This window comes from Cricetulus griseus, chromosome 3, assembly GCF_003668045.3.
Source record: "Cricetulus griseus strain 17A/GY chromosome 3, alternate assembly CriGri-PICRH-1.0, whole genome shotgun sequence".
NCBI classification, from domain to species: Eukaryota; Metazoa; Chordata; class Mammalia; order Rodentia; family Cricetidae; genus Cricetulus; species Cricetulus griseus.
Genome location: NC_048596.1, coordinates 240018592 through 240046566, shown reverse-complemented (window position 1 = coordinate 240046566; position 27975 = coordinate 240018592). Strand labels below are relative to the sequence as shown.

At 38.4% G+C, this 27975-nt stretch overlaps 1 protein-coding gene across 2 annotated transcripts in view; it reads left to right on the top strand.

The window, feature by feature from the left end:
• Nucleotides 1-27975, top strand: part of Sugct (succinyl-CoA:glutarate-CoA transferase) — a 755657-nt gene that overhangs the window by 283310 nt on the left and 444372 nt on the right. For both annotated transcript variants that reach the window (XM_027409391.2, XM_027409390.2), the window contains exons 10-11: nucleotides 11075-11146; nucleotides 22408-22505. In XM_027409391.2, coding sequence (XP_027265192.1) covers nucleotides 11075-11146; nucleotides 22408-22505 — 170 coding nt within the window. The remainder of the gene's footprint in view (nucleotides 1-11074; nucleotides 11147-22407; nucleotides 22506-27975) is intronic.

Here is a 27975-nt window from a genome sequence, read left to right as displayed (position 1 = left end):
TTTTATTTATTTTCTCTCTCTGTATGTGTGTTTGTACGTGTGCATGTGTTGATACACCTGTGTCTACCACAGAATATGTGTGAAGATCAGAGGATAATTTGTGGAAGTCAGTTCTCTCATCCTGTGTGTGTTCTGGGGATCAAACTCAGATCATCATGATTAATGGCAAACATTTTTAACCTTTGATCCATCTCAGCAACTCTGTTCCATTACTTTCTAGAAATACCTATACATTTTTCAAATGGAGTTTTCCAGAAGCCTTTTTGGCCCTGGAGTCAGATTTAGATATAGGATATCTATATCTATATCTATATCTATATCTATATCTATATCTATATCTATATCTATATCTATATCTATATCTATCTATCTATTATATATATTTTCAATAATGTATTTTAAACAATATATATTATTTTCAATATATTTCCCATATTATTGAAGATAGATTCTTCTCTCATGCAATACATCCTGGCAATAGATTCCCTTCCTGCCTCTCCTCCCAGCTCCCTCCCACCTTCTCTCTCCCCCAGATCTCCTCCCCTCTGTTTCCCTCCAGAAAAGAGCAGGCATCCAAGAGACAACAACCAAACACAACAAATGAGATAAAAAAGACAAGGCAAAAGCCCTCACATTGAGGCTGGACAAGGCAACTCAATAGAAGGAAGAGATTCCCAATAGCAGACAAAAGAGTCAAAGACACACCTGCTCCCAGAGTTAGGAGTCCCACAAAAACATCAAGCTAACATCCATAATATATACAGAGGACCTGGTGCAGATGCCTGCAGGCCCTGTGCTTGCCACTTCAGTCTCTGTGAGTCCATATGAACCTTGCTTCGTTGATTCAGTAGGACATGTTCTGGTATCCTCCATTCTCTCTGGCACCTACAATCTTTCCTTCCCAACTCCCCAAGCTCTGAGGAGAGGAACCAGATGGAGACCTCCAATTTAGACTCTTGCCTGTAATGTATGACTGCTGGAGGAAACCTTTCTGAACATGATTGCACAAGGCATCAATTTATGGATATAGCAGAATATATGAATTATTTCATTTGGCCACTATTTATAGACATTTCACCTGTTCCTGCAGTCCACCAGGTCTTCTCATAAGCACTTATTCTCCACTGCCACACATTTCCCTTGTATACTTTAGATTCTATGTTCCTGGCCAGGAACTCATTTTATATTTGGAAAGAACATTTTACTTTCAGGATTATGCCCAATTATGAGGGAATAACTATTTTTAGTGTTTCCTAGCAAAGGTACAGAGGCTACAGTCTTCAATGTTAAACTTTGGCCTTGGAAAAATATAGTAAAAATACCTCAATAGAGAGGTAGAGACCATCAGTGCATCAACTTAGGACACCTGGAACTGCTCATAGAATCATAGCCACCATGTGTCTTTAACTTAGCTTCACCTTCAAGCTTCGGTGATCATCTTAGGGGAAAGGAAGTTGGTTGTGGTAGTCCATCTTGGTATATTTGCTCTTCTCAGGCATCCTGGTCCTTTGTCTTTGAATTGCTGAGAGTTGCTCCCCACCCTATTTTCTGCTTCCAATTTTTGCTATCAAGTCTTTTGTATGGTGTTTAGTATTTCCTTTTTTAAACTTAACTTTTGAATTTCCTTTTGAGAATTTCATATATGAGTTCTGTATTTACATCATTTCCACCCCTTCTCTCCTTCCTACAACCCCTCCCACCCCTCCTATTTTCTATCTCTTCCTCTTTAATTTTTGTCACATATATGTATATATCATATGGAAGTATTCATATGTTAATACAGCTTGCTGAGTCCATTTAATTTAGTGTTGTTCTTATATGTGTTTATCTAGGGATGACTAAGGATTGAATAAGATATCAGGAACTTGTCCCTGGAGAAGACTGTCTCTTTCTCTAAACAGCCATTAATTACCCATAGCTCTTCATCCAGGGTAGAGCACTGTGAGATTTCCCCCATCCATGTTGTCATGTTCCCTGGTGTTACCATTAAGCTGGTTGTGTTTGAGCAACCATATTGTTGAGATTTCATGGATGTGGCTTCCCTGCCATATTTGAAAGACAGTGTCTTACGGTAGTTATCCTGGTCCTCTGGCTCTTACTGTATTTCCACTCCCTCGTCTGTGATGTTCCTTGAGTCTTCAGTTGTAGGAATTGTGCTGTATATGTATCAATTAGGGTACCCCACAGACTTGGCATTTTGTTTTTAGCATTCTGATCAGTTGTGGATTTTCGTAACTCCATTTGCTGTAAAACTTCATGTGTGAGAATTACCTATCTGTGTTATAATGATACATACTTAGGATGCAGTTAGAAATTATACTAATTTAGGAAAGTGGTATAGTAGGTTCTTCTCTAGGGTCCATGACCACATCAGGTACAGGCAAATGGCTAGGTTTACAGCAGTAGGCACAAATTCCTTCCTATTGAGCACCTTCTAATTCTATGAAGACTAGTCCTTGGAGAGGAGACTTTTGGATCATTTTCAGCTTGACTCCTCCAGTTCCATGTCCAAAGTATTGTGTCTGTGTCTTCAGCAGTAAGGACTTAATTTCAACTTCTGGGAGGCAACTAAGAGCATGGTAGTAAACTCTATTATTTAGGTGATTTTCTGGACTCCCTGACTAATGACTAAGGAGGTTTTCCATTTCTAGCACTGGGGTGTTTAGTAGTTTTTCAGTTTCTGAGTTTGCAGTCACTTACTGGTATTGATGTAACAAAAATAGTATTAACTGTTACCCACATACTGTTGTAACAACAGTTGGCTACCATGTGGGACCTGAAGGTGCCTTTGTCTGTTATCCACAAGTCTACATGCACCAAAGATCAATCATCTTTTTGTGATGGCTTGACTTCTATTTTTCCTGTATTCTCTGTTTTGTTTTTGTTGTTTGTTTGTTTTTGCTAACTTCCAGGTTTCTGTTAATACATTTTTATTTATGAGATCACAATTCCTTATGTAGAATCTGGAGCAATGCTCTGAGCCCTATCTTCATAAACAGAGAACCTACAGTCACTATATATCTTATGGGCTGATTGCAAACTATAGGGATTTCACATATTGTTCTGGCAGGTTTTACACCTATTCCCTTCCACACCCTCATACTCTATCCCAATAACTGCTTTCCTTAACCATGCTCATTTAAATTGCCATGGTCTGAAATTTATCTGTTATCTAGGCTTCACTAGTTCTAATGTTGGAGATTTCTCCAATTCCTGTCTTCCTGTTCATGCATTGTCTTTTTTTTTCACTAAACAATGTGGAGATGAAGTTAAGATATGTTTGAAAAACATTGCCAATCAATTATATACATTTCTTTAAGATATTCCTATTCCAATTATATTTGCTATGTTTTTCTTGCCTGAGTCTTTAGCAGGTGGTAGTAAAATGCTGTGCCTGTGTGACTAGAGTTTTACACTGTACACCTTTCTCATGAGTCTGAGGTAGGCACAGGCTTCTTGTCACAAATGCTATTTTCTATATTACATGTAGCTGGTATAAAGCCAGGAGTGTTGCAATATATTTGGTATATAAGAGGGGAGTTACGGAACAATTGATACTGTCAGGGAACTTTTACATGGGAGTGTTTGTGAAAAATCGGTTACTCTGGTTAAGTCTGCTTTTCACTTTCCATTAAAATGTGGGTGCTGTTGATAAGCTTTCCAAATCACATGGCTTAAGACTCACTCTAGTAGCCAGTTTAAGACCATCAGAAGTGATTCCTGGCATGTATCTCAGAAAAAGTGATTTGGCTCACTATTTTTCACTGCAGTTTTCTTGAATAAAACCAGACTCTTCTCACAGGAAAATGACATCCCATGATAATTTGTAGAGGACATGAATGACTGAAGACCTTTCCCCATGTCCTTCCTTGCTATTTCCTCTACAAGTGGTGCCAGAAGCCAAGTGATTGAAAATCCTAGATAAGTTAAAGGAGTCTCAAAATTATCTCTTAAAAATCCAAACTTCCTATGGTTTTGGTGAATTCTAGCCACAAATCCTCTTACAGCATTGCTTTCAAGTGTACTATAGAATTATGTAATACAAGAAAAGGCTTACATTCAGCCATGAGTTTTCAAAATGTGTTATTCCACATGAAAAATGTGTACATGAGGCCAAATTAGGGAGGTTTGAAAGACTGGGACTGCTTGCCATTTTCTGCATTGTTGTATTCCATCGATGACACTGTTCTTGATCTACAAGCAGTCCGTGACTTGTTGCCATCTGGCAGACAGCTCCAGCACCATAAGGTGCACTGAACTGTTAGCAATAGCAAACAGTGGTCTGTATTTGTCACAGTGTACTAGCACCAATCCAGAAGTCATTTGCCTGATGTTACAGAAAACATTCTAATAGCAGTGAGTTAAACTTCATGGAATTTCTCTTTCCTGCTGATGATAAAGGCTGTCAGCAGTGGTTCCTTTTGTGGAAGAACATTTTGTTAAAAATAAGTAGCTCCAGGAAGGCTTAGCTTATGTGTTCTTGTTTCTGAAGTTGACACTCTACCAATTGTACATACGTTATTAATGACACAGACAACATTAATGATACCCAGAGAGGGAAATTTATAAAGAAATTGTACAGCACATAAAGGGGTAACTATATTCCCACCCACAGCTCTTCTGTTTGAGTATCGTTTATACTCAGTTAGTGAGGGGCTTCTAGAAGTCTATATGTGTTGTTATCTTTGGTCAGATTAGTAATTCAGAAGTTACTGAGCTAGGCTGAAGTCTGGAAGCTTAGTAAACACAATCTCTGGGAAGGATTGAAAACTTCCACGTGCAACATAAATTCTAGAATGACTTTCTTTTTACCCTCCTTTAACATCTGCCTCATGTTCTGCACATCTACCCCTAAGCCTCAGATGTGGCTACCTCTTGCTTTTGAAACTTCTCTAGCTATTTTAACTATAATGTCTTCTTGCTCATGAAGTTGGCCTGGATAGTTGGGATATCTAATACTGTGAATTGCCAACATTCTAGATCACCTTGTAGTTTCTGTTTGGGAATCTTGCCACTTTTGGTGAGATACACTTGATAGAAAGAAGAATTTCTTTCCTTGGGAAGGATAAATTCTGGTGTCCTGTGAGAAAAGGCTTGGCTCTGACCTTGTTCTTGGGAATCAATAGACACTTACCCTTCCTGGCTGTTTCTCTATCAAATCATGGAGAAACAGGAGTTGCTTTTTTCCCCCGTGACGTGAATTCCTTGAAATAAGAACAGTCAAGCTAAATACTTTAATCTCTCCCTGCAATGAAAGTTTAGTTTAGGGTATGTTCATGGCAGCATGTGTTTCATAATCTGGTGAGGGTGCAATCAAGTGAATTACAAGGAATTGTTTGCAAAGCTGATGAGGAGTAGTATTAGGATATGAGGGCTTTGAATGCACTGGGGTTTATCTGTGTGTAGATCTGATAGTAATTATTTGATACAATGGCAGAATTTGAGTCCCTGTTTCATATCAGAAATGGCTTTATGCAGTACATATTGTAGTTTTCTCTTTATAACCTGAACCTGCTTTCCTTCTGCAACTGCTGAATGAAGCATTTCCATTCTGAGCACTTATTGTGTCCTGCTATTTCACCTTGCTTTCTCAGATTCCCCCATCATGACTGTTCAGGGTGGGCTCCTCATTGACTGGTACCATGCATAGTCTTTGTTTAAGCCTCTTCTATTCCTCTGTATTGCTTTGGAGGCTGTCTTGGAACTCGTCTGTAGACCAGACTGGCTTTGAACTCACAGAGATCCGCCTTCCCTTGCCTCCTGAGTGCTGGGATGAAAGGCATGTGCCACCAATGCCCTGACGCCTCTTCTAATTCTTTACAACCTTCTTCCTTAGGTTCATGACTAATGGTTAAATGCTCTATAATATTCCCAGCAGTTTTCTAACCTTTGTACACTAGTTTTCTTTTCATATCTATCTGTGGAAACCCTAAACATAATACATGCAAGTACATAGTTATTCTAAGGCTAGGGAACTGAAACATGATAAGGAAGTACTTATCTGGTATCTCAACACATCCACTTCCAATTATGTTTCTTTAAATGCTTTGCTTTCTCATTGTCTGTAGCAAACTGTGGAATTCTTTCTCATCTTGTCTCATATGCCCTAAACAAGTCCAAATCACTGCTATTACATGAGAAAGTAGAAGCACTGGGAACTTTTTTGGTGCCTCCCATCCTCTGTATGTAGGAGTCATGTCTTCATCCACACCTGTGCCAGACTTTGCTGATGTGGTTTGCATATGTTTACCCCACATCTCCCAGCACTGCTTCATCCTTGACTGACTTCATACTGCTTTCTTGAGCCATTGGAGAAGTTCTTTCTGAGAGTATAAAATGTTGCCCCAGTGGCATTTGTTAGTCCTCACTCTGCTCCATTTCTTGCTAAATGATTTCACTCATGCCATTTCTTTAGTTATGCATTATGAGCAAATTATTACCAAGATTTTAGCTGTAGTTTAGATTTTAATCTGGTTCCCACTTGTGAAATTTGCTCTGGGGAATCTCACAAAGTTCTCATAAGTATCACTGTCTCCTATTGCATCTTCCTTTCCTTTAGCCTGCAGTTTGTAACCATCATACTCAGTCTATTACCAATTCCACTAGCTTCCCCCACTTAATTATTCATTGACCCCCATTACCTTCTGTCTCTACTCACTTGGCTCTTAGTCTATCGTTTGTCATGATCATTACAACAGTCTCTTAATCAGCTTCTTCAGTTCTAATCTTATCTCTCTAACCAGTGGTTGCACTGAAGAAAGAAAGGTCTTTCTGAAATACAGGCATGATCAGTCCAGTCCTTTTAGGGACTTCCCCTCAGCTTTATGGTACATAATATATTTCCTATGACCTTCAACTCTCTCTTTTATCTTCTGCAGCTTCACTTGTGCTATTCTCTCTCTTTTTGTGGGTTATTGCTTCTCCCAAACTCATTGTTCTTTCCTTCATTAACAATCTACTTCCCCCAACTCTATTTGGTGCATACATATGAATTCTTAGTTCTCAGCTCAGAAAGCATTTTCTAAGGGAGTGTTTTTTTTCCTGCTTCTTATCCCTAAACTCAAACATTATTAGGACTATCTATTGTAAGATCTCATTATGCTCTATATGCATTTGGTGTGCCATTATTTGCATCAATATTTGGTTGATATCTGCTGCTACTTTATTACAATGTAAGTCTTATGTGAAGGGTCACTTGTTATTGTTTTTTACCCACCATACCCAGTGTCTGGAGAGACAGTGTATTATGTTAGATAGATGAATAAATGTACCCTAAAAACTTAATCATTAGAATAATTTTAAAGGTAAGTACCAATTTATTTTATAGAATTATAAACTGAGCATTTAAAATTATGTCACATGCCTGATACTGTATAGGTTAAGTAAAATAGATCTAGGATTTAATTATCTAGTTTAGTGTATTTGTTAAGGATATATTTTAAAGAATTTAATTAGATTAGACATTTTGTTAGTTTCACTGTAAATTAAATTTAAAATTACATAGTAATACTTACCTTAAAACTAATAAAATGAAACAAAAGACATCTTACAGTTAAATAAACAGAATGTGAAATTGAAATTTGGATATATATTTTGGTTATTAAATTATGACATTTTTATGAACACCTGATTTTTGACAAAGAAACTAAAGATATACAATGGAATAAAGAAAGCATAGTGCTGGCATAACTGGATGCTGGCATGTAGAAGACTGCAGATAGATGCATGTCTATTTCCATGCACAAACTTAAGTCCAAATGGATCTCAACATAAACCAGCCACACTGAACCTATTAGAAGACAAAGTGGGAAGTACCCTTGAACAAATTGGCACAGGAGACATCTTCCTGAACATTACACCTGTAGCACAGATACTGAGATCAACAATTAATAAATGGGACCTCCTGAAACTGAGAAACTTCTGTAAGGCAAAGGACACAGTCAGAAAGACAAAATGGCAGCCCACAGATTGGGAACAGATATTCACCAACCCCATATCCGACAGAGGACTGATCTCCAAAATTTACAAAGAACTCAAGAAACTAGTTTCCAAAACACCTAATAATCCAATTAAAAAGTGGGGTACAAAACTAGATAGGGAATTCTCATCAGAGGAATATAATATGGCTGAAAGACACATATGAAAGTGTTCAACATCCTTAGCCATCAGGGAAATGCTAATCAAAACAACTCTGAGATATCATCTTACTCTGCGATACGGCTAAAATAAAAATAAAAAAAAAAAACACCAATGACAGTTTATGCTGGACAGGATGTAGAGAAAGGGGACCACCCCTCCACTGCTGGTGGGAGTGCCAGCTCATTCAAGCCACTTTGGAAATCAGTATGGCAATTCTTCAGGAAAATGGGAATCAACCTACTATAAGATCCAGCAATTCCACTCTTAGGCATATACCCAAAAGAAGAACATTCATACAACAAGGACATCTGTTCAACTATGTTCATAGCAGCATTATTTAATAGTTAGGACCTGGAGGCAACCTAGATGCCCCTCACCTGAAGAATGGATAGAGAAAATGTGGCACATTTACACAATGGAGTACTTCAGCAGAAAAAAAAAATGGAATATTGAAATTCTCAGGCAAATGGATGGAACTAGAAGAAACCATTCTGAGTGAGGTAACCCAGTCACAAAAAGACAAACATGGTATGTACTCACTCATATATGGATTTTACACATAGAGCAGAGGATTACTAGCTTGTAATCCACACCACCAGAGAAACTAGGCAACAAGGAGGATTCTAAAATAGACATACACGGTTCCCTGGAGAAGGGAAAGGTACAAGTTCTCCTGAGCAAATTGGGAGCATGGGGGGAGTGGAGAGGGAACTAGAAGAATGAGAAGTGGAGAAGAGGAGGGGTGAGGAGGACATAAGGAAGCAGGAAGTTTGTATAGGGGAAGAATAGAGGAAAGCAAAATAAGAGATACCATCAAAGTGGGAGTATAGGTTTAAAGTGAAATCAGGCAGTAGGGAAATAAATGTTCAGAGACCTACAAGGATGATACCAACTAACCATCTAAGCAAAAGTGGAGAGGCTACCTTAAATGCCCTCCCCTGATAAGGAGATTGATGACTAACTTATATACCATCGCAGAGCAGCTGATGGAAATAGAAGCAGATACCCACAGCTAAAAACTGAACTGAATTGGAATCAAGTTGCAGAGACGGAGGAGTGATGAGCAAAGGGGTCAAGACCAAGCTAGTGAAACCCACAGAAACAGCTGACTTGAACAAGAGGGATCTCTTGGACCCCAGACTGATCACTGGGAAACCAGCATGGAACTGATCCAGACTCCCATAAATGTGGGTGTCAGTGAGGAGGCCTTCGAAATCTATGGGGCTTCTTGTAGTAGATCAATACTTATCCCTAGCATAGGAATGGACTTTGGGATCCCATTTCACATAAAGGGATACTCTCTCAGCCTAGACAGAAGGGAGAGGGCCTATGCCCTATCCCAAAGGATATGACAGACTCTGAAGACCCCCCCCCATGGAAGGCCACACTCTCGCAGGTGAGTAGAAATGGTGTTGGATAGGTAGGGTGTTAGCGGGGAGAGAGGAGGAGGGGACGGAGAGGGAAGGGGATTGACACGTAAAACAATCTTGTTTCTAATTTAAATAAAAAGTATGACATTTTAATATTCTTGTGAAAGGATATTAGAAAGAACAGTAGCAATGTAATACGATATTAGTTTTGTAAATGTGCATTTGGGAACAGAAAGAAGAGTTCTGTGAGCAGCTGTCTCTTTGGGTTATAGTATTGTAAAGTATAGAGGTAATTTATTTATCTCTTGTCATAGTCTCTCTTTGCCCAGTTTTCTGTGTTGCTGACTCAGTTTTTTAAAAATGTTCTTATCTAAAATTTATTTATTTCATGAGTACTTGGAAATATTAATAGGGAATAGTTATTAAGATACCTCAAAATCTTAACCCCAGTCCTTTTAATCTGGTGTGATCATATTCCTCCCTTGCTTGCTTCCTTCCCTGCTTCCTTTTCCTCCCCTCCCTCCCTCCCCCACTTCCTCCTTCCCTCCCTCCCTCCCCTCCCTCCCTTTCTTCTTTTTTTGGCATGTTGTGGTACAAACCTTTAAAAAATTAGTTTATTAGCTGGATGGTGGTGGCGCACACCTTTAATCACAGCACTTGGGAGACAGAGGCAGTCAGATCTCCATGAGTTCAAGGCCAGCATGTTCTACAGAGTGAGTTCCAGGACAGCCAGGGATGTTACACAGAGAAACCAAAAAAATTACTTAAAGTACATTGGTATTTTGCCTGCATGTGTGTCTGTGTGAGGATATCAGATCTTGGAGTTATAGACAGCTGTTAGCTGCCATGTGGATGCTGGAAATTGAACCAAGGTCCTCTGGAATAGCAGCCAGTGCTTTTATCCACTGTGCCATCTCTCCAGCCTCTTTTTAATCAGTTGGGAGATGGAGGCACAGCTCAAAGCTGTTGGCCTCATCAGTCTAAAAAGAGCCCTTAATCTTTAGGAGTCTTGACTCATGTAAAACTGAATCTTTCTTTGCCTTTGATGCAGAAAGAGTTAAGTCTGAAGCTGAGTTGAAGTTTATTAAAAATACTTCAGAATATATTTTAAACACAAGGGTAAAGAGAAAGGAAGGCCCTCTGGGAGAAAGTAGACATACCCAAGAGTTTCACTCTTCTTTTTCTACATCTATTCTTCTTACTCTTTATAGATAATAGTACTTTTTGCCATACAAAGTTCTACAAGAAATATCAAAAATCAGTCTACAGTGCAATGATTGTAGAATTTTGAGTTATGAAACATTAGCCTAGCATTTTCTTAAATTTTTTGTCACCTTTTCCCATGTTATAGAAGTTACTAAAGAGCTGGGAAGCAGTTCAAAAGTCTTAAATAAAAAAATGCAGTTGTAAGATGAATTATATGTACTAGGTTGCTATTGAATTGATGAATAACATCTAAGTATATTAAGCTTTCAATATAGAATCATCAGGAATTTAAGCTAATTTTCTGGTTTTATCTATGTACAAACATACACTTACATGTTTATTTGTTGTCTCTTTTAAAGGCTTTTAAAACCAAGGACGGCTATCTTGTAATTGGAGCAGGAAATAACCAACAGTTTGCTGTTGTATGCAAGGTAATTCATAATTATCAGAATTGGTGGATGGCAGGTTCAGCTGTTCATTTTATAAAAACTGAGGGAGAGTTCAATTTTGCCTGACAGTATTCCTAGCTACTTCAGTTTCCTGTGTTAGCACCTGAAAGTACACCACTTGATACAAATGGTGAGTCACTGGTCTGAAACACACTCCCCTTTCATCTGTTTCTGTCCTTCCTTCCTTTCATTCTTCTTTTTTGCATTTTATATGCTTACCTATGTGTACATACTAAGGTATGCATGTTTAGGTATCCTTCCACCTTGTGAGTTCTGGAGAATTTTTGTTGTTGCTTTTGTTGTTATTGTTTTTTTTTTGGTGTAGTATCTAGTTTGAATGTTTAAATGAGAAATTATAACTTAAAATTTTCTCAATTAAAAATTTTAAATTTTAATTAAAATATAATTATATCATTGCCCCTTTCTTTCTCTAACTCATCTTATGTGCCGTTCTGAATCCCTCTCAAATTGGTAGCCTCTTTTTCTTTGAATATACATATATACATGCATATATAATGTATATATATATGTATATATAATATAAATATATACTCTTTTCAATTTTAAGTCCTGGAAATTTTCTCCTTTTCTCTCTACCCCCTCAATTCCTCCCTTTCTTCTATATCATATTTAATCAGGCCCAAATATAAGTGAAGTATTTATAAATTAACTTTATATTCTGTTAGAAATTTTAAGGCTTTTTTTTCAGTTACCTTTGTTTAAAATAGCTTTCTGTGAAATTCATACCTAAATATTTTAGAAACTGGAGTTATAGTAGAAATATTTATTTTCAGGAAGGCCTAAGAGAAAGCCTTGAAATACTTGGACCAATTTAGGTTAGGAATCTGTGAAATTTTCTGCATTGCCTAGACAATTTTTAATGTTTTCGTCTTTTACCTTGATTTTAGATCTTCTGTTTTAAAACCATTTTAAAAATAAAGTACAGAATCTTGAAAATTTCATAGCATCACTTCACTTTCACTAGTTTAAATCCAAGAAATATAAGCTAGTTAAAATATGTTTGTTTTTATTTTTTTCTGGTGTATAGACAAAGCTTTCACCTATCAAAACCTTTTTCCTGACTGAGAGAATTAGATTTTTTACCAAATGTGTGACCATAAGCTTTCTGTCTTATTAAGGATTCCTGAACTCCTCAGAGGAACCGTTTTCATTATAGTAGTTAGCTAACTATGCACAAGAATTATTTATTATGGTGCCTCTTTTGTGTGAGAGGTTAACAAGCAGAGCTAAAAATGGCAGCAAAGAGGTGGGAAGCACGGTAGAAAAGGTGGCAAGTGGAGATGGTTCCGACTACAGGAAGGGCTGGCACAGCTGAGGCGGGAAGGAGGGAAGCTTTTATAATAGTGACTCAGGGAGTGAAGAGAAAATTGATTCAAACATTTGATCTGGGATCAAAGGATCTTTATTACAAATGGTCAGCTTTAAAAGTATGAAACATACGGAAACTGTTGCCTGTGAAGTCATTTACGTACTCAACAAGAGATGGAAACTGCAGCTCTGTACTCTAAACAAGTACAGATTTGCCTTCTGTGCCATATGTTTAGAGCCTCTCTCTCTGTCTGTTTCTCTCCCTCTCCCTCCCCCTCTTTCCCCAAGTTGACATGTTCTTCATTGTTTTGGTTTTTTAATTTTTGATTCATTACTGCTGTTTACTTTGAAATGCTTAAACATCTTCTTAAGTCTCTATAAGAACACTTTTTGGAAAAGGCTTATTTCCAAGCAGAATATTTGCCACACATTTCAGTACTAAAATATGACTTACTGTTATGATATGCTTGCACATTGCTTCCAAAGGGAGACTGTCATAGGGCCTTAGATAATGGCATCTTGACTTTGATTTTCCCATATGTGAGTTAGGAATGATAATCCCTGCAATGAGCCATCAAAGCAGTGCCTGTAAAAATTCTGGGACCTTGGAGGAAATGTGTGGAGGATTTCAGTGTTATGTAGGTCATTTGCTGGAGTTGCTGAGTGAACACTGAATTTTGGTAGACTTTTCTAATGTTTGTAATTATGTCATCACGTATAAACTTATACTACCCTTCTTTTCATCCAATTAAAAAAAACTTTTGTATTTCTACTTGAATACAACTCCTCTTTTCTTACCAGTAATACATAAACAACAAATTTCCCATTCTATTTCATTTACACTTACCTGTTATGGATGGGCTCATGCAAACTGGCCTGACAAAAGTGAGCCTAAGTCAGATTCTTTAGGAAAGTCACAGCAACTCTGCCTCCTAGGAAGGGAGGTGGCAACTGTCAGTGATGAATGGATGGGAAAGCAGAATTTGATATACTGGCTGATTAACACGTTTTGAGGAGGAGCCCTATTAGTTCTTGTTTTCAGGGGACAGAGTCAGAACAAAAATTCAAGGCTTGGGGTCAGAAATATATTGCTATATATAAAGTGAACCTTGGTTTATGACAATTTCTATTTTATGTTCCTTAACATGATGCAGAAGAGCAGGGAAAGTGAGCATATGTAAGCTATTTTAAACTGATTGATGCCAACATGACTATTTCTATTTGAAGTATATTGACATGCTCTTTATAGTCACTTAGACTGATGCTTTCCTTCACTGGGTACAGAATGCATTGTTTTTCAACTTCAATATGTATAGAACCTCTGATACATTCTCAAAGGTTTGACTTTGGTGTGTTTGAGGTAGGGCACAGGAAACTTCAACCTTAATAAATGCTGTACTAGATTGGGGTGCAGGTGGTCTGGATCCATTGCTGCATGATTTATAAAGGTTTTATGAGTCTTGCTTCTAGTCAGGTAACCACTGGTAAAGTACTTAATCTTTTCTAAGCATCTGTTTCCATCTATGTAAAATGTAGATTGCAATATATAACTATTCCAACATATAGATTATATAAGCAAAGCACAGTATGCTCCTAGCCCACAGGAGGCTCTTATTAACTGGCCTCTAAAATCTTTAGTAGGATAATTCTGGTTCTAGGACAGACCTAGTTGACACACTTCACTTTGCTGCTTTAGTATAGCCCTATGACAAGACCTGAGCATTTAGAAGGGTGACTTTTCTTGAAGATTCTGAGTAAATGTTGGGGAGATTAAAGAATTTCAGAATTAGATGTTCTTGTAAACTGGTAGCACATCTACCAGGTTTCCTGTCTAGATACTCTGTTACCTAATTCCATGGAGCCTGAAGCCTAAGCCTGGCTACCAGGCAAGAAAGCTGAGGTCCAGAGTTTCTCTTCATCTCTGTACAAGGAGAATTAAAAGTGAGCTGTGGTCTCCATGTGGAGAGATCCTTCATTTTGCCTCCTCTGTACTTCCTTCTGTGCTAGCCACTGATCAACCCGAGCAGTACAGAGGGTAGAGACCACATCTGAGGAAGAGAAATTTTCTTCTTGGCTCAGCTCAGTCAAACAAAGGACTGAATCTGTTGCTGTTGACCTGTGTTCTGGCCATTTGGCTTCTGACTTAAAATACACTGAAAGTGGGGGTAACCAAAGAGAAAGACTGTGGAGAGAAAACAGATTACAGAGAGAAAGACTGCAGAGAGGAGGGCTTAAGAGAGAAAGGGTACTGCAGAGAGAAGGGGGACTGTAGAGAGAAAGACTGCAGAGAGGAAGACTTCAGAGAGAACGACTGCAAAGGGGAACGTTTTCAATACGATCTTTGAAGTTGTTTGTGAATTTTTGGGCTTGTACTTGTGCTGTATATACACTGATCTAATCCAAATTACTGTACCAAACATGCTGACAGCAGAAGTAACAGACACCTTCATGCCCAGGTTATAGTGTGACTATTAAGTGAGGCACACATAAGACAGATTCTAATTGTACTGCAAATCTGGGGAATCTAAAATATATGGAAAGTGTGATGAAACTTGCAGCCTAGGCCTAAGTTGGTCAACCTGTAAAAACAATAACATCAAAATCTCTGTAGGATTTGAACAAGACTCAGAAATTCTTTTTTTTAAAATTATTTTCACTTACATGTATGTGTGTATAGATTCTTGTCTATAAGTGCAACAGGTGCACGCAGGCACCTGAGGAGACCAGAAGAGGGTGTCAGAACCCCTGAAATTGGATTTGCAGGTGGTTGTGAGCCTCTTGGAAACCAAACTCAGGTCCTCTGCAAGACAGCAAGTACCCTTGAACAATCTCTCCAGCCCTGACTCAGAAATTTTTAGTACAATGTTAAAAAAATGTCTGTGATATTATCAAAATTATTCAGATTATGAAGAATCTGATGTTTCATAAAGAAAGACAAAAATAAGTATATGGCCATATCAGAACAACACAGATGTAGGAATTAATTTACAAATGCTGTAACACAGCTGTTTTCAAAATTCTCATATAAGCATAAACTGGGTGGTGGTGGTTCATGCCTTTAATCTCAATACTCTGGAGGCAGAGGCAGGTGCATATCTGAGTTCAAGGCCAGCCTGGTCTACAAGAGTGAGTTTTAGGATAGCCAGGGATATACAGAGAAACTCTGTCTTGAAAACAATAACAACAAAAACAAAACAAAATAACAAAAAGAGGCATTATAGGCACTGTAAGTAAATGGGAAGGAAGAAGTGTTTAGCAAAGATATTGAAGATATGAAGAACCAAATGGGTGTAGCATTGCTTGCATGACTCTAGTGTGGATGGTAAGCAACAATTTAAGGCTCAACTGTCTTCCTGAAAGAATGTTTTTGCACAAGTGAGGAATTACACTGTGGAAAAGACATGCAGCTGCTTTCCATTGCATTAACCACTGATTTGTCAGGAAAAGGAAGACAAAAGAGAAGACAGGATAAAGGTATTGGCATGCCATTTTCTTTTTTACATCTGGTAGGATACAAGCAAAAAGAGTTTAAATTGTGTCTGTACTAAGGAACATTTTCTGGAATGCAAAAATTTGTAACATATAACCAGAAGATTTGAACAGTGGAGAGACACAAAACAAGGTAGACATTATGGAAGAAGTTTGTCCTTTTAATAGAGAGGGCAGGAAAATCTGTGATTCACTATAAAAACTGAGGCATGGAGACTTTCATAATGAACCAGTATAAGAAACTCTGTTATTTATGGAACACTTAGTATCTGAGCTGCTTAAATGAAGAACACTGTTATTATTATTGTTGTTGTTGTTGTTTTGACACAGGGTTTCTTCTTGTACTCACGGCCATCCTGAAACTCTGTAAACCAGGCTGACCTTGAACTCAGAGATCTGCCTGCCTCTGCTTCCCAATTACTGGGTTTAAAGTATTCGTCACAGGCTCAGCAAAGAATGACTTAGTGAGTTTCTTTCAAACTGGCTTATGATGCTGTGACACATGGGGGTAGACTGGATTATTCTGAGTTTAGTGAAAGTGGAGAAACTGAGTAATGTAACTTCCCATCCCTCCTTAAGACAAAAACTGAGGCAAACTAAGAAAAAAAAAAACAGTTCCTGATGGACTGGCTCATAGGAGTAATTAGGGGTATTTGGTTATTTTCAGCTAAGATTCCCATGAATATCAAGGACTAGAATACAGTGGATCAAAGACAGGTATATTACTAGGAGAATGAGGCATGAGAGAGCTCATGTTTGATATCCAGTTCATTCACCTGGATAGGACTGTGTATACACAAGAGAGCTAAGAAAGAGATTGATTTGCTAGGGACCTCAAACCTAGTATGGAGCTTCAGTGACTTTGCCAAACTCCATGATGGGATGTGATCTTTATGAATTAAGAGAGGCTTTGGTAGATATAAATGATTTAGACAACCATGTAAATTGATTTCCAAAAGTTATAAAACAACCAAGAGGGGATGATAAAAGGCAGCAGACTTGTCACTTGAAGGTAAGTGTGGCAAGGTTTGTGTCAAGTCAGAGTTTCTAAGGAAAATTTTGACAGAAGACCAAAAGCTATGCCCCTGAGGTTCTGGAAGGCTTTAAGATCAGAGCAACAGTTCACAGAAGATATAAATGACAAAACAGCATAGGTCAAAAAGATTAAGCTTGACCAAGAACTGAAGAATTGGTTTTGAGTATTCAGCAGTGTACTTTTTCCTTTGAAATAAAGTATGTCAAGGGTGGAGATTGTTCACCCAACCCAGGTTCTTTCAAATATGAACATTGGTAAGGCAAGAGCCAGAGTGGGCCCAGAGGGTGTCAGTGCTGAGAAGTCACTGCTAATTGCCAGCATTACATGCTAAAAGCATGACCATGACCCCACTGGCCCTGAGGTACATGAACATCTCAAGGTGATCTGCCAGGGGAAGGAAAATATGCAGTGGTCTTGAAGCAGCAGCACAGCAGGTTGAGGAGGCTGCCCGGTACATAAAAAAGAACGGTGGGTTGTGGATGTCTAGATAGAGTAGTATTTTACATCTATGGCTGCTGTATCCAACATTGCTCATTGTTTTATGAAACAACCGATACAATTTGGAGATCTTTTTTTATACTGCACTTTTTTATTGGAAATTTTGTTTTCATGCCACATAACTTGATCATTATCTCCTTCCAACGCTGCTTCCTGCCTATCCACCCACCCAACTTCATGCCTTTTCTTTCTTTAGAAAACAAATAGGCAAACCAACCAAAACATAATAATAAAGAAGAAAAAATTTAAAAATGCACACACATAATCCATAAAAACACAAAGTCAGAAAACATATTTTACAAGCAAAAGGCTAAGAAGACAAAAATTTCCTAAAGCTATATGAGACCAAGTCTACAGAAATAGCACTGAGTTTGTTTGCTCTGTTGGTCACCTACTGCTGGGGGTGGTTTAAGTGTGGTTAATACAGGCAGTGAGACTCCATATGAGAACTAATTTCCTTTGCAAGCAGATGCAGATTAGATATAGCTTCTTGGTTAGGGATGGGAGCTTTTGTCCACTTTCTCCTCTCAGCACTGAGACTCTGTCTGGCTTGAACTTGTGCTGGCTTTGTGCATGCTGCCACAGTCTCTGTGAGTTTATGTGTGCATCAGTCCTGTGTGTCTGGAAGACACTGTTTTCTTGGAGTCATCCATCTTTCCTGGCACTTACAGTCTTTCTACCTCCTCTTCTACATAGTTCTCAGATCCCTGAGGGGAGAGGTTTGATGAAGACATAACATTTGGGACTGAGTGTTCCAAAATCTCTCACTTTCTGCATATTATCTAGTTGTGTGCTATATTGGATTTTCTTATGGCCAGTACATTTATTATTGTTTTTCTTTTTAAATTTCTCTTTTTAGTTTTAATTCTTTTCCTTTTTTGAAAATAGATTTTTCTCTAATAATATATTCTGATTATGATTTCTCCTCTCTCTACTCCTCCTAGCCCCTCCTTACTTCCCATTGCATCTGGATCCACCCCCTTTGTCTCCTCATTAGAAAACATACAGACTTCTGTGGTCTAATATAAAATACAACATAAAAAGTTAAAACAAAACCAAACACATTGGAATTTGATAAAACAAATAAACAAAGGAAAAAGAGTCCAAGAGAAGGCATAAGAAACAGAGACCCCACTCATTCATATATTCTGGAATCCTATGAAAACTAAACTGGAAGCCACAATATGTATACAGAGGACCCATAGGGTAAAAAGAGGGAAGAAAAAATATTGAATTAAAAAATATGATAAGAAAATTTTGTTCGGCATTGGTGGCGCATGCCTTTAATCCCAGCACTTGGGAGGCAGAGGCAGGCAGATCTCTGTGAGTTCAAGGCCAGCGTGGTCTCCAGAGAGAGTGCCAGGATAGGCTCCAAAGCTACACAGAGAAACCCTGTCTTGAAAACATCAAAAAAAAATATGATAAGAAAATTTAAAAAGAAAGAGCCCTGACACATTATGAGATAAGAACCCTCCATAGATGCCATTGAGTTCATTTTCTGCTGTTCATCTACTGTTGAGCATGCAGCCTACACCTGAGTAGTGTGTTTCCCAGTGAGAATCTTTTCTTTTCTTTTTTGTGCTTTAAAACATTTTTTATTTAAATTCTTTAATTACTACTCATATTTACATATTCACCCCCCATTCCCTTGTCCTCCCATCCTCCCATGTTCCTCACCAACCCCCCAACCCACCCCCAACTCCTCCCCAGGGATAGTGAGGCCCTCCACCAGGGATCTTCAGTCTGTCATATCATTTGGGGGAGGGCCTAGGCCCTCCATGTTGTATCTGGGCTGCAATAGTATCCCTCCATAGGGAATGAGCTCCCAAAGTCCATTTGTGCTCTAGGGTTAAAGACTGGCTCCACTGTTAGAGGTCCCATAGACTGTCTTGGCCTTCTAGCTGGCACCCACATCCAGAGGGCTTGGTTCGGTCCAATGCTGGTTCCCCAGCTTTATAACTAGGGTCTCCATGCTCTCACTAGGTCAGGTCAACTGTTTCTGCAGGTTTCTGCAGCACCATCTTGGGAGGAGGGATGAGCAAAGGAGCCGAGACTCTTTTCTAATGTTTTCTTTTTCTAGCTCCTTAGCCAAGACCTTGTGACATTTGGAATAGATGGCAGTAGATCCTTAGAAATCATTTACATTCTCTTTAAAATGTTTATATGTAACTATAGCCTTTGACTTTCTTAGATTTAGAAAATATCAAGATGAACAATGAAAGAGTTTGAATAAAGTCATCATTGAGGGCAGAAAAAGACTCTTAAGAACTAGAGGCTGAATGAAAATCTTAATGCTAGAGCCAGGTTACTATTCTACTAATTGTTGACCAGGGAGGCCCCTAAGGGTCTACAAACCATAAAGGCTGTTGCCACCACTATTGGTTACAGTATAAAACCAGGTGGCAAAGTCTATGTTGTTGAAGATATTGCATGCTTTTGCTTCAGGATGTGGAGAGATCAAGTTGAGACCAAGCTGGAAGTTCTCACCTATTTACTGTCTTTCCTTAGTGACAAGAAGCACTATGTAAGCTACTGAGGGAGAATTGTTACCAATAATCATTTTCCAATATGGACTCTGTTTACTATAAATACCAGCTTTCCTGGGATGATGTGCCTGCTAGTGCAATAGTAACAAGACTGTTATGGTCTAATATATTGCTTTTGTTTGGAAGGAAAAGCCAAAAGCCAGTGACTGGGAAGCTCAGTGCTATTATGTGATAATTAGGCATGGTATTCCTGCCAAATAGCACCCCAAATACTTATGCTTAGGTTCATACAAATATTTATACTTAGGTTCACAGATGATCCCACACCCAGTCAAGTTAAAGTAAAGGAATTGTAAAAGGCATAAAACTAAAGCAGAGTTGTCATGTCACTTCAGAAAGCTGAAGTGGGACTGTCATGGCTGAGTGGCTGAGTGTTGCCATTGCAAACCTTTTTGTAACAAGTTCCTGTCCAAGGAATTGCCTAGCACTTGCGCTGGCAGAGGGAATAATGAGTGTTCTGAACTTGCCCATGTTTACTTCTCTTTTATCTAAAATCCATGTTCTAATAATTCTTTTTTAAAAGATTTTATTTATATGTATACACTCTTGTGCCTGCATGCCAGCAGAGGGCACCAGATCTCATTCAAGGTGGTTGTGAGCCACCATGTGGTTGCTGGGAATTGAACTCAGGACCTCTGGAAAAATAGCCAGTGCTCTTAACCGCTAAGCCATCTCTCCAGCCACCTAATAATTCTTTTTAAAAAATGTTTATTTTCTTTATTTATTCTCTCTCTCTCTCTCTCTCTCTCTCTCTCTCTCTCTCTCTCTCTCAGTGTGTGTGTGTGTGTGTGTGTGTGTGTGTGTGTGTGACATCATGGGTGTGCAAGTTTGAGTGAGATTGTTCAAGCATTTACAAAATGGTTCCCTTCAATGCCCTTGGTGTTCTCTAGACATCCAACAGAGCTGAGGACAGGTATGTAATTACTTAGGCCCACAATTTTGCATAAGATTTGAAAAACAAAAAGTCCAGTAAATCAAATGCAGAGGATACATGGGTATCCAAGGCCCCCAGGGACAGTCACCTGGAGTCTTTTTATGTAGCTGACAGTAGCATGCTTTATATGCAGCCTGACTTAATAAACTTGGCCTATTACTTAGGGTAGGAACTTGCTTTTTTTTTTTTTTTTTTTTTTTTTTTTTTTTTTTTTTTGAAGACTTAGTCTTCAGAAGGAGGTTTGCTAGGTCAGACATTGAGACCAATTCTGGGATCAGGTGTAGTGACAGGGAGGTATCTAGAAAGGGCCCTGTATGCAGTATCACTTTTTAAAATTCTGTAGAGTAATACTGCCTGTAGAGAGAAGTAGTGGCAGATGTGAAAGAGAAATTACACCACTGGGATGGTCTTTGACTCTGGGGACTCTTCTCTACTTCTCTCTGTTTTAAGATGATTAGTGGATTGATTTTATTTAAACTCTAGGAAACAAGAGAAACCATTAAGTGTTTATTTTGAAAGCAAACACATTAATAAAAGAAGAACAGCTTTCTGTGGGGCACCTGGCTTGCCCCCAGCCCATAAATGCTCCTTCTGACTTTCCAACACAACTGCCAACTCAGTCTCCACACATTCTTTCAGAATGTCTTTTTTCCTTTCAAATCTACTTTGTACTATCATTATGGTCTTGTTAAAACTACACAGCATGCAAAGAAATTTGCTATATAGATTTTCCCTTTAGTGAGAAGAAGTTGTGGAGGAAGTATATAATAGCATTTCTAGTCAGTATTCCTCAGGGAGATAGACTAAAGAAAAAGAGTGACACTTTTGCAGTAAGAAGATATTTTAATTTGATGTTCTTTGAATGGTTAGAATTTGGACCAATACATGTACTTTCCCTTTATTTTTTGCATCTTAGACAAAATCCTGAATAGGGCTACTGGGATAGATTATATCATTTTGTTAATATGTGGAACAAATAAGTTTGTGTCCCTAAGATATATGTTGACTGTAAGTTTATGTAAATGAACATAGGCACTTATGGTTTTTGTTGTTAGAATTAGGCTAGTGTTATCTAGTTTGGGAACTTTGTCCATGTACCTCTAGATAAGACTTTCTGAAGATTTGATAACTTATCTTTATTCATACATATATGACATTATGGACATCTGATGACTTCTATGTGATTCCATATTTAGGCATATATGAATAAATATAGGAAAGCACTCTCATATAATTTACAAGACCCATTCACCAATATGATTCCTGCAACTCTATGTTGCTACTTCCCTCTGCTTGTAGAGAGGTGTGAAGACAAGAAAAGAAGGTATAGGCAGATCCTGAATTCTGCAACTTACCAGGACCTAAAGGTATGTGAAAACTTTTGAATTATACCTATTGTTTTTCCTTTTAGATCTTGAATTTGCCTGAGTTGATTGATGATTCCAAGTATAAAACAAACCATCTTCGGGTGCAGAATAGAAAAGAGCTTGTTAAAATCCTATCTTCACGGTAAGCACCCAATGCCTAAATGAATTATCTGATTCTCATTAGGAGAGGCTTTGCAGGCCCTCCCTCTTATCTCTCAATCCTCAAATTGATTAATTAAAAGGCATCTTTTTTTGTTTTGTTTTTTGTTTTTTGGAGACAGGGTTTCTCTGTGTAGCTTTGGAGCCTATGCTGGCACTCGCTCTGGAGACCAGGCTGGCCTCGAACTCACAGAGATCCGCCTGTTTCTGCCTCCTGAGTGCTGGGATTAAAGGCGTGCACCACCAGCACCCAGTTTGAAAAAAACATCTTAAAATAGTTTGTTGTTGCTAAAAAACAAAACATTTGAAAGCATTTAAATGTTTTATTAAATAGCAAATCCAAACAATGGTGTAAACAAAGTCAAGTGACTTCAACTAGGTTTCTTCTTTGTGGTATGTTTTTAACTGTTTGGATTTTGCACATCATAAATTGTTAGCAACAAGCACAATAAGAATTTAACATTAATTGTACTTTCACTGTGTAAAATGCTGTGTATGTCATCTCATTTAACTCTTATCTTCATCCTATGAAGTAGGTCCTGTTGGTCCCATTTTACAGATAAGTAAACCCAAATATGAGGAGGTGAAACTGAGTTCTTTAGATTTTCTGAGCCCTTGGTGTGAATGAGTTATTGTGATGGGAAATGCTAGTTTAAGTAATGAGTCATCAAAGAGTCGTATTAATTGAGTGATTTCTAAATTTCCATTCATGTCAGATTGTACTTGTGGAAAAACGTATACCAATATTTTAATTCTGCATAAAGAAATAATGTTACTCTTCCTTTCAAATTGTTTTCTTCTAAATTTCTCAGTCTGTAGGAATAATTGCCATGGGTTTTGTAGCTCCAAATGCCTGCATGTGTTGCCATCCAGTGTTGAAAATTTGCTTTTGTCATGCCAATGACTTAAGGCTTTGTTCAAATGCCCATGTTATTCCGTATAATATAAACTGATTCTTAGAAAGTTAAGTCATACTTACATTACTTTTATTTCTTTGTCTTGCATTTTGAGACCTTTCCAAGGAATTCTGGATATTCATTTACTCATTTGTTCTTGGATTTTAAACACTGCTCTACACTGCATGTCTTCCGTGTGTCAAATACTCTTTGTGTCAATGGAGGATCTGTGTGTGGGACCAATGCACACAAAGTACGAGAATGAAAAATGGGTGCCCCTTTCCTTATCAATAGTTGAATATAATTCTGATTCTACTGCAAAGCCTCACAGCCCTAACGATTAACCTTTCTCCACATGAAAATTACCCATTCATTTCTACATTTTGCCCCTTTGTCTCTTAAGCATTTTTAATTCATTGATAGGATTTTCCCTTTCACACCATAATTACCAAATCTCAATAATAGGGACTTGTGAGAACCTTATCAAAAGCTCTTTGATGGACTAAAAAATCATGTCCATGCTGTGAGAAGAGTGGATCCCAAGCAAAATAAATCCAGGCAGATACAAGTATCATCTTGTTATTAAATTCCCAGCATTTTGATAGCAGTGGTGTTTCCTGTGCCCTAAAACTCTGATTCCTTGTTTAGTTCAGTTATAGAATTCTATTGTGGAAAGACTTTAAGCAGACTTTGCTAGAGATAAAAACTTTTCCTTTTAATATGAATCAATTAGCATTTCACTGACACACCCATGTGTAAAAATTTAAGCATTTTGAACTCTTAGGGTTATTATTTTTCTGCTTAGCAGATTCAAGAAAGATTAAGGAAGCATGGTGAAAGGAAGAATCTAAGTATGGTTACAGAGAGGAACTTTGATTGGAAATTCTTAGGGTCCTTGCATTTTTTTAAGGCTGGGTTTCATGCTCTCTTAGTGTCTTGACTTTGTTTTTTTGTTGTTGTTGCTGTTATTTTTTTACGATTTTTATTATCTTCAATACTTTCAATACTTTCTCATCCAGGGTATGTCAAATAGTGGGGAGGAGGGAAGAACAGCATATTTACTGATTCCTGCCTAAAAACACATCCTTTGTCTCTCTGAACAAGTACTCTGGGCGCATTAATGTTATTAGTGGCTAGCTTTCTGAAGTCTTTACAAATGCCTTGAAATTTACCATTCCCATCATATGATCTACATTTTTCCAGTATTGTAAAATTTCAGAGGCTTTCCACAATTTATAGGCCTAAGCCCAGTATGTTCAGTTTAAAACCTTGGGTCATTCATAGTCTGACATCATTGAAATTTTCGCAGTTTCCTAACCTATTTCAGTTAGAGGCCCCTGGTCTAGCCATACTCCCATCTTATGTCTTATGTCTTATTTCCAGAATTAACATTATCCTGAAGCAGATGTAGCTGCATGGCTATTTTTATGTTGCTATGAAGTCACTCTCTCATATTTCGTCCTGGGTTGCCTGACAGATGACAGCATCTATAGTAGAGAAAGTATCCACTTGATATGTCATATCCAGCCAGTAATCAACCACAAGCAAGATGGTCATTAGTTCTGGGGATGGTATTACACAGGAATATTCGTTGTTCAGTATTCTGATCTTGACCAAAAAGTTTCCTTTTAATCATTTCAGAAATTGTGAATCATTTGAAGTTTATCCATGGAAAAAGAGATATTAGCAAATAGGGAGAAAGAAAGGACTGTCTTTGCTAGATGCCAAGTTCAGGCCTGATATATGTGATTATTTTTCTCTTCACAGATAACTGTTCTAAAGCTTAAATAGCATCTTATGTTTCAATTGCTGTGAAGTGACCCTGATGACCAAGGCAATTTATAGCAGAAAAGTTTATTGGGGACTTAAAGTCCCAGAGAGTTAGTCCATGACTATGATGGCAGAAAGCATGTCAGCAGGCAGGCCTGGTGCTGGAGCAGTACCTGAGAGCTTACATCCTTTCCACAGGCAGAAGGTAGAGAGAGAAAACTAACCACCAGTGTCACACCTCCTCAAATAAAACCACGTCTCCTAATCCTTCCCATACAGCCCATAAATTGGGGGCCAAGCATTTGAATATATGAGCCTAGATGACCCATTCTCATCCAAACCACCAAAGGTTATATATAAATAGTGAGTGGATGGAAAAGTCATTTTAAGAACCACACACTGTTTCTGTGGGTATCCCCAAACTGGTCTTGACATCTTTGCTCAGGGTATTGCTTCTTTCTCTCTTCAACTGGTCTTGACCCAATGCTTAGCTGTCATCTTTGCATCTGCTTCCATCACTTACTAGATGAAGATCCTATGATGATAATACAGGTAGTCATCAATCTGATTACAGGGGAAGGCCAGTTCAGGCACCTTCTCCATTAATGCTTAGGGTCTTAGCTGGGTCATCCTTTGTGGATTCCTAGAAATTTTCCTAGCCAGGCACTTACAGGACCAAACTAGGCCCTCTGAAGACAGTAGTGAGGCTTGGGCTGTCTTTGGGGCCACTGGCAATGGGACCAGAATTTATCCCTAGTGCTTGAACTGGCTTTTTGGAGCTCATTTTCTTTGGAGGGATACCTTGCTCAGCCTAGATACAGGTGGGAGGGCCTTGGTTCTGCCTCAGAGTGATGTGCCAGAGTTTGTTGACTCCTCATGGGAAGCCTTACCCTCTTTTCAGAGTGGATTATGGGTGGGGTGGGGGGAAGAAGTGGGTAGCAGAAGGAGGGGAGGAAGTGGGAACTGGGATTGGTGTGTAAAATGAGAAAAGATTGTTTTTAAAATTAAAAAAATGATAAAAACGAACCACACATTTTCCACAAAACATACCCCCCCCAACAGTGACACATAGTCCCCTTTGTACTTGTTTGTTTATTAACACAATATATACTTACTGGAGGCTCCTTGCTTATAAGTTATAAGCATTGGAAATAAGTAAGTAAAACAGAAAAATTCATTATTGAAAGACAATTAGGGAAGGGAAAGGTTGAATATCAGAGTTGGGAATGACAATGGCTTCATTCATCCTCATACATTCATCAAGAGGGACTGGCCAATAAAGTAAACTTCGAACAGAGGCCTGTAGGAATTGAGAGAAGGCAGTCAGCAGATACCTGGAAGAGGTTTCTAAGGCTGAGGGCATGTGATTAAGTTCAAAAATCGGCTCAGCAGATGCTGTGCCCTAGGCTAGGGGAGCAGGGAGAAGGCTGAGGATGGGTCACAGACATCAGAAGAGGTGAAAAACAGATCAAATTGTGAAAATAAAGTCAGGCTGTATAATCAGGTTGATGGTTAGATTATGAAATAAGGGAATTTTGTTTTTTTGGCAGGGGGTTAAAGGATGGGTTTGCCCAGCAGAAGCTTGTATTTTATATCTAACTTGAAATGTCAAAGAACATTCTTTACTCGGTAGAAAGTTCAAAGTATTCTATTAATACCAATCAGTAAAACTTGCTTTCATTTCAGAGGATAGGCTATGGAAACTCATTAGTTTCCGTAGTATGTTTCTGTTACAGTAGCCTTAATCAGGGCTCTGATGAGGCCATTAAGGGAATGCTGTTTCCATCTAGTCAAGAGAATGGGGACTTCCTCTGGCTTGTGGGGGAGCACCTAGTAGTCTAAAATAAGCAACAGGTAAGAGGTAACTCAGTGGGGCCAGTAAATCACCTAGTTAAGGAACTACCACCCAAGGAGTCAGGTTCAGTTCATGCCGTGCTAAGAGATAGGAGGGAAACTTACCCTCTTAATGATATCCTGTACTTTAACTGCAAGAATCATTGTTCTCTGTGCAGTTGCTGCAGAGCCACTCTGAAACTCTGTTAGGTTTAAGTCCTGATTCACAAAGGTGCAACTTTTCCTTTCTCTTCTTATTCTTTTGGATATGGGACAGGGTCTAAGTTAGTGTTTTCAAGTACTTTGTGGTTTTCACTCTTTCTCCTAAGCTACATCCCTTTTGCCACATGGTTGCTTGCTGAACCTCCATTCCTAACCCCCAAAGTCTTGGCTTTCCTGCTTCCTCTTTTCCATCTCCCTCCTCCAGATAGCTAGGAAAGTTTACAGCTAGGGTGCTATGTGGTTTTTCTTTTAAGCACTTATAAAATTGTCCCTTACCTTTTATGTGAATGATTCTTAAGTTCTTTTATTAAGAAGAGTAAGAATCCAGATAGGGACCCCAAATTCACTGGTAACCTGGTATGATACTTAATGCTGGGCTCCCCCAAATTTCTTATTCTCTCCCTCCCTCCCTCCCTCCCTCCCTCCCTCCCTCCTCCCTCCCTCCTCTCTCTCCCTCCCTCCTTCCCTCCCTCCAACACTCAGTCATTTATTTTTACAAATATAGAATATCTACTATACACCAAGGACTGTTATGAACATTAGGAAAATGGCATAAAGAAATAGACAAAATGCCCCTGGACACTTGCCAGCTTTCTAGAAGACAATTCTTGTGGTTGCTTTGAGCATATTTTTTATATAATGTTCCCTTTAAATTTTTTCTACTTACAAAGTATTACAAGAATGTGTTAAATACCTGTTGTCTTTTCTTAATATACTAATATGAATACTATA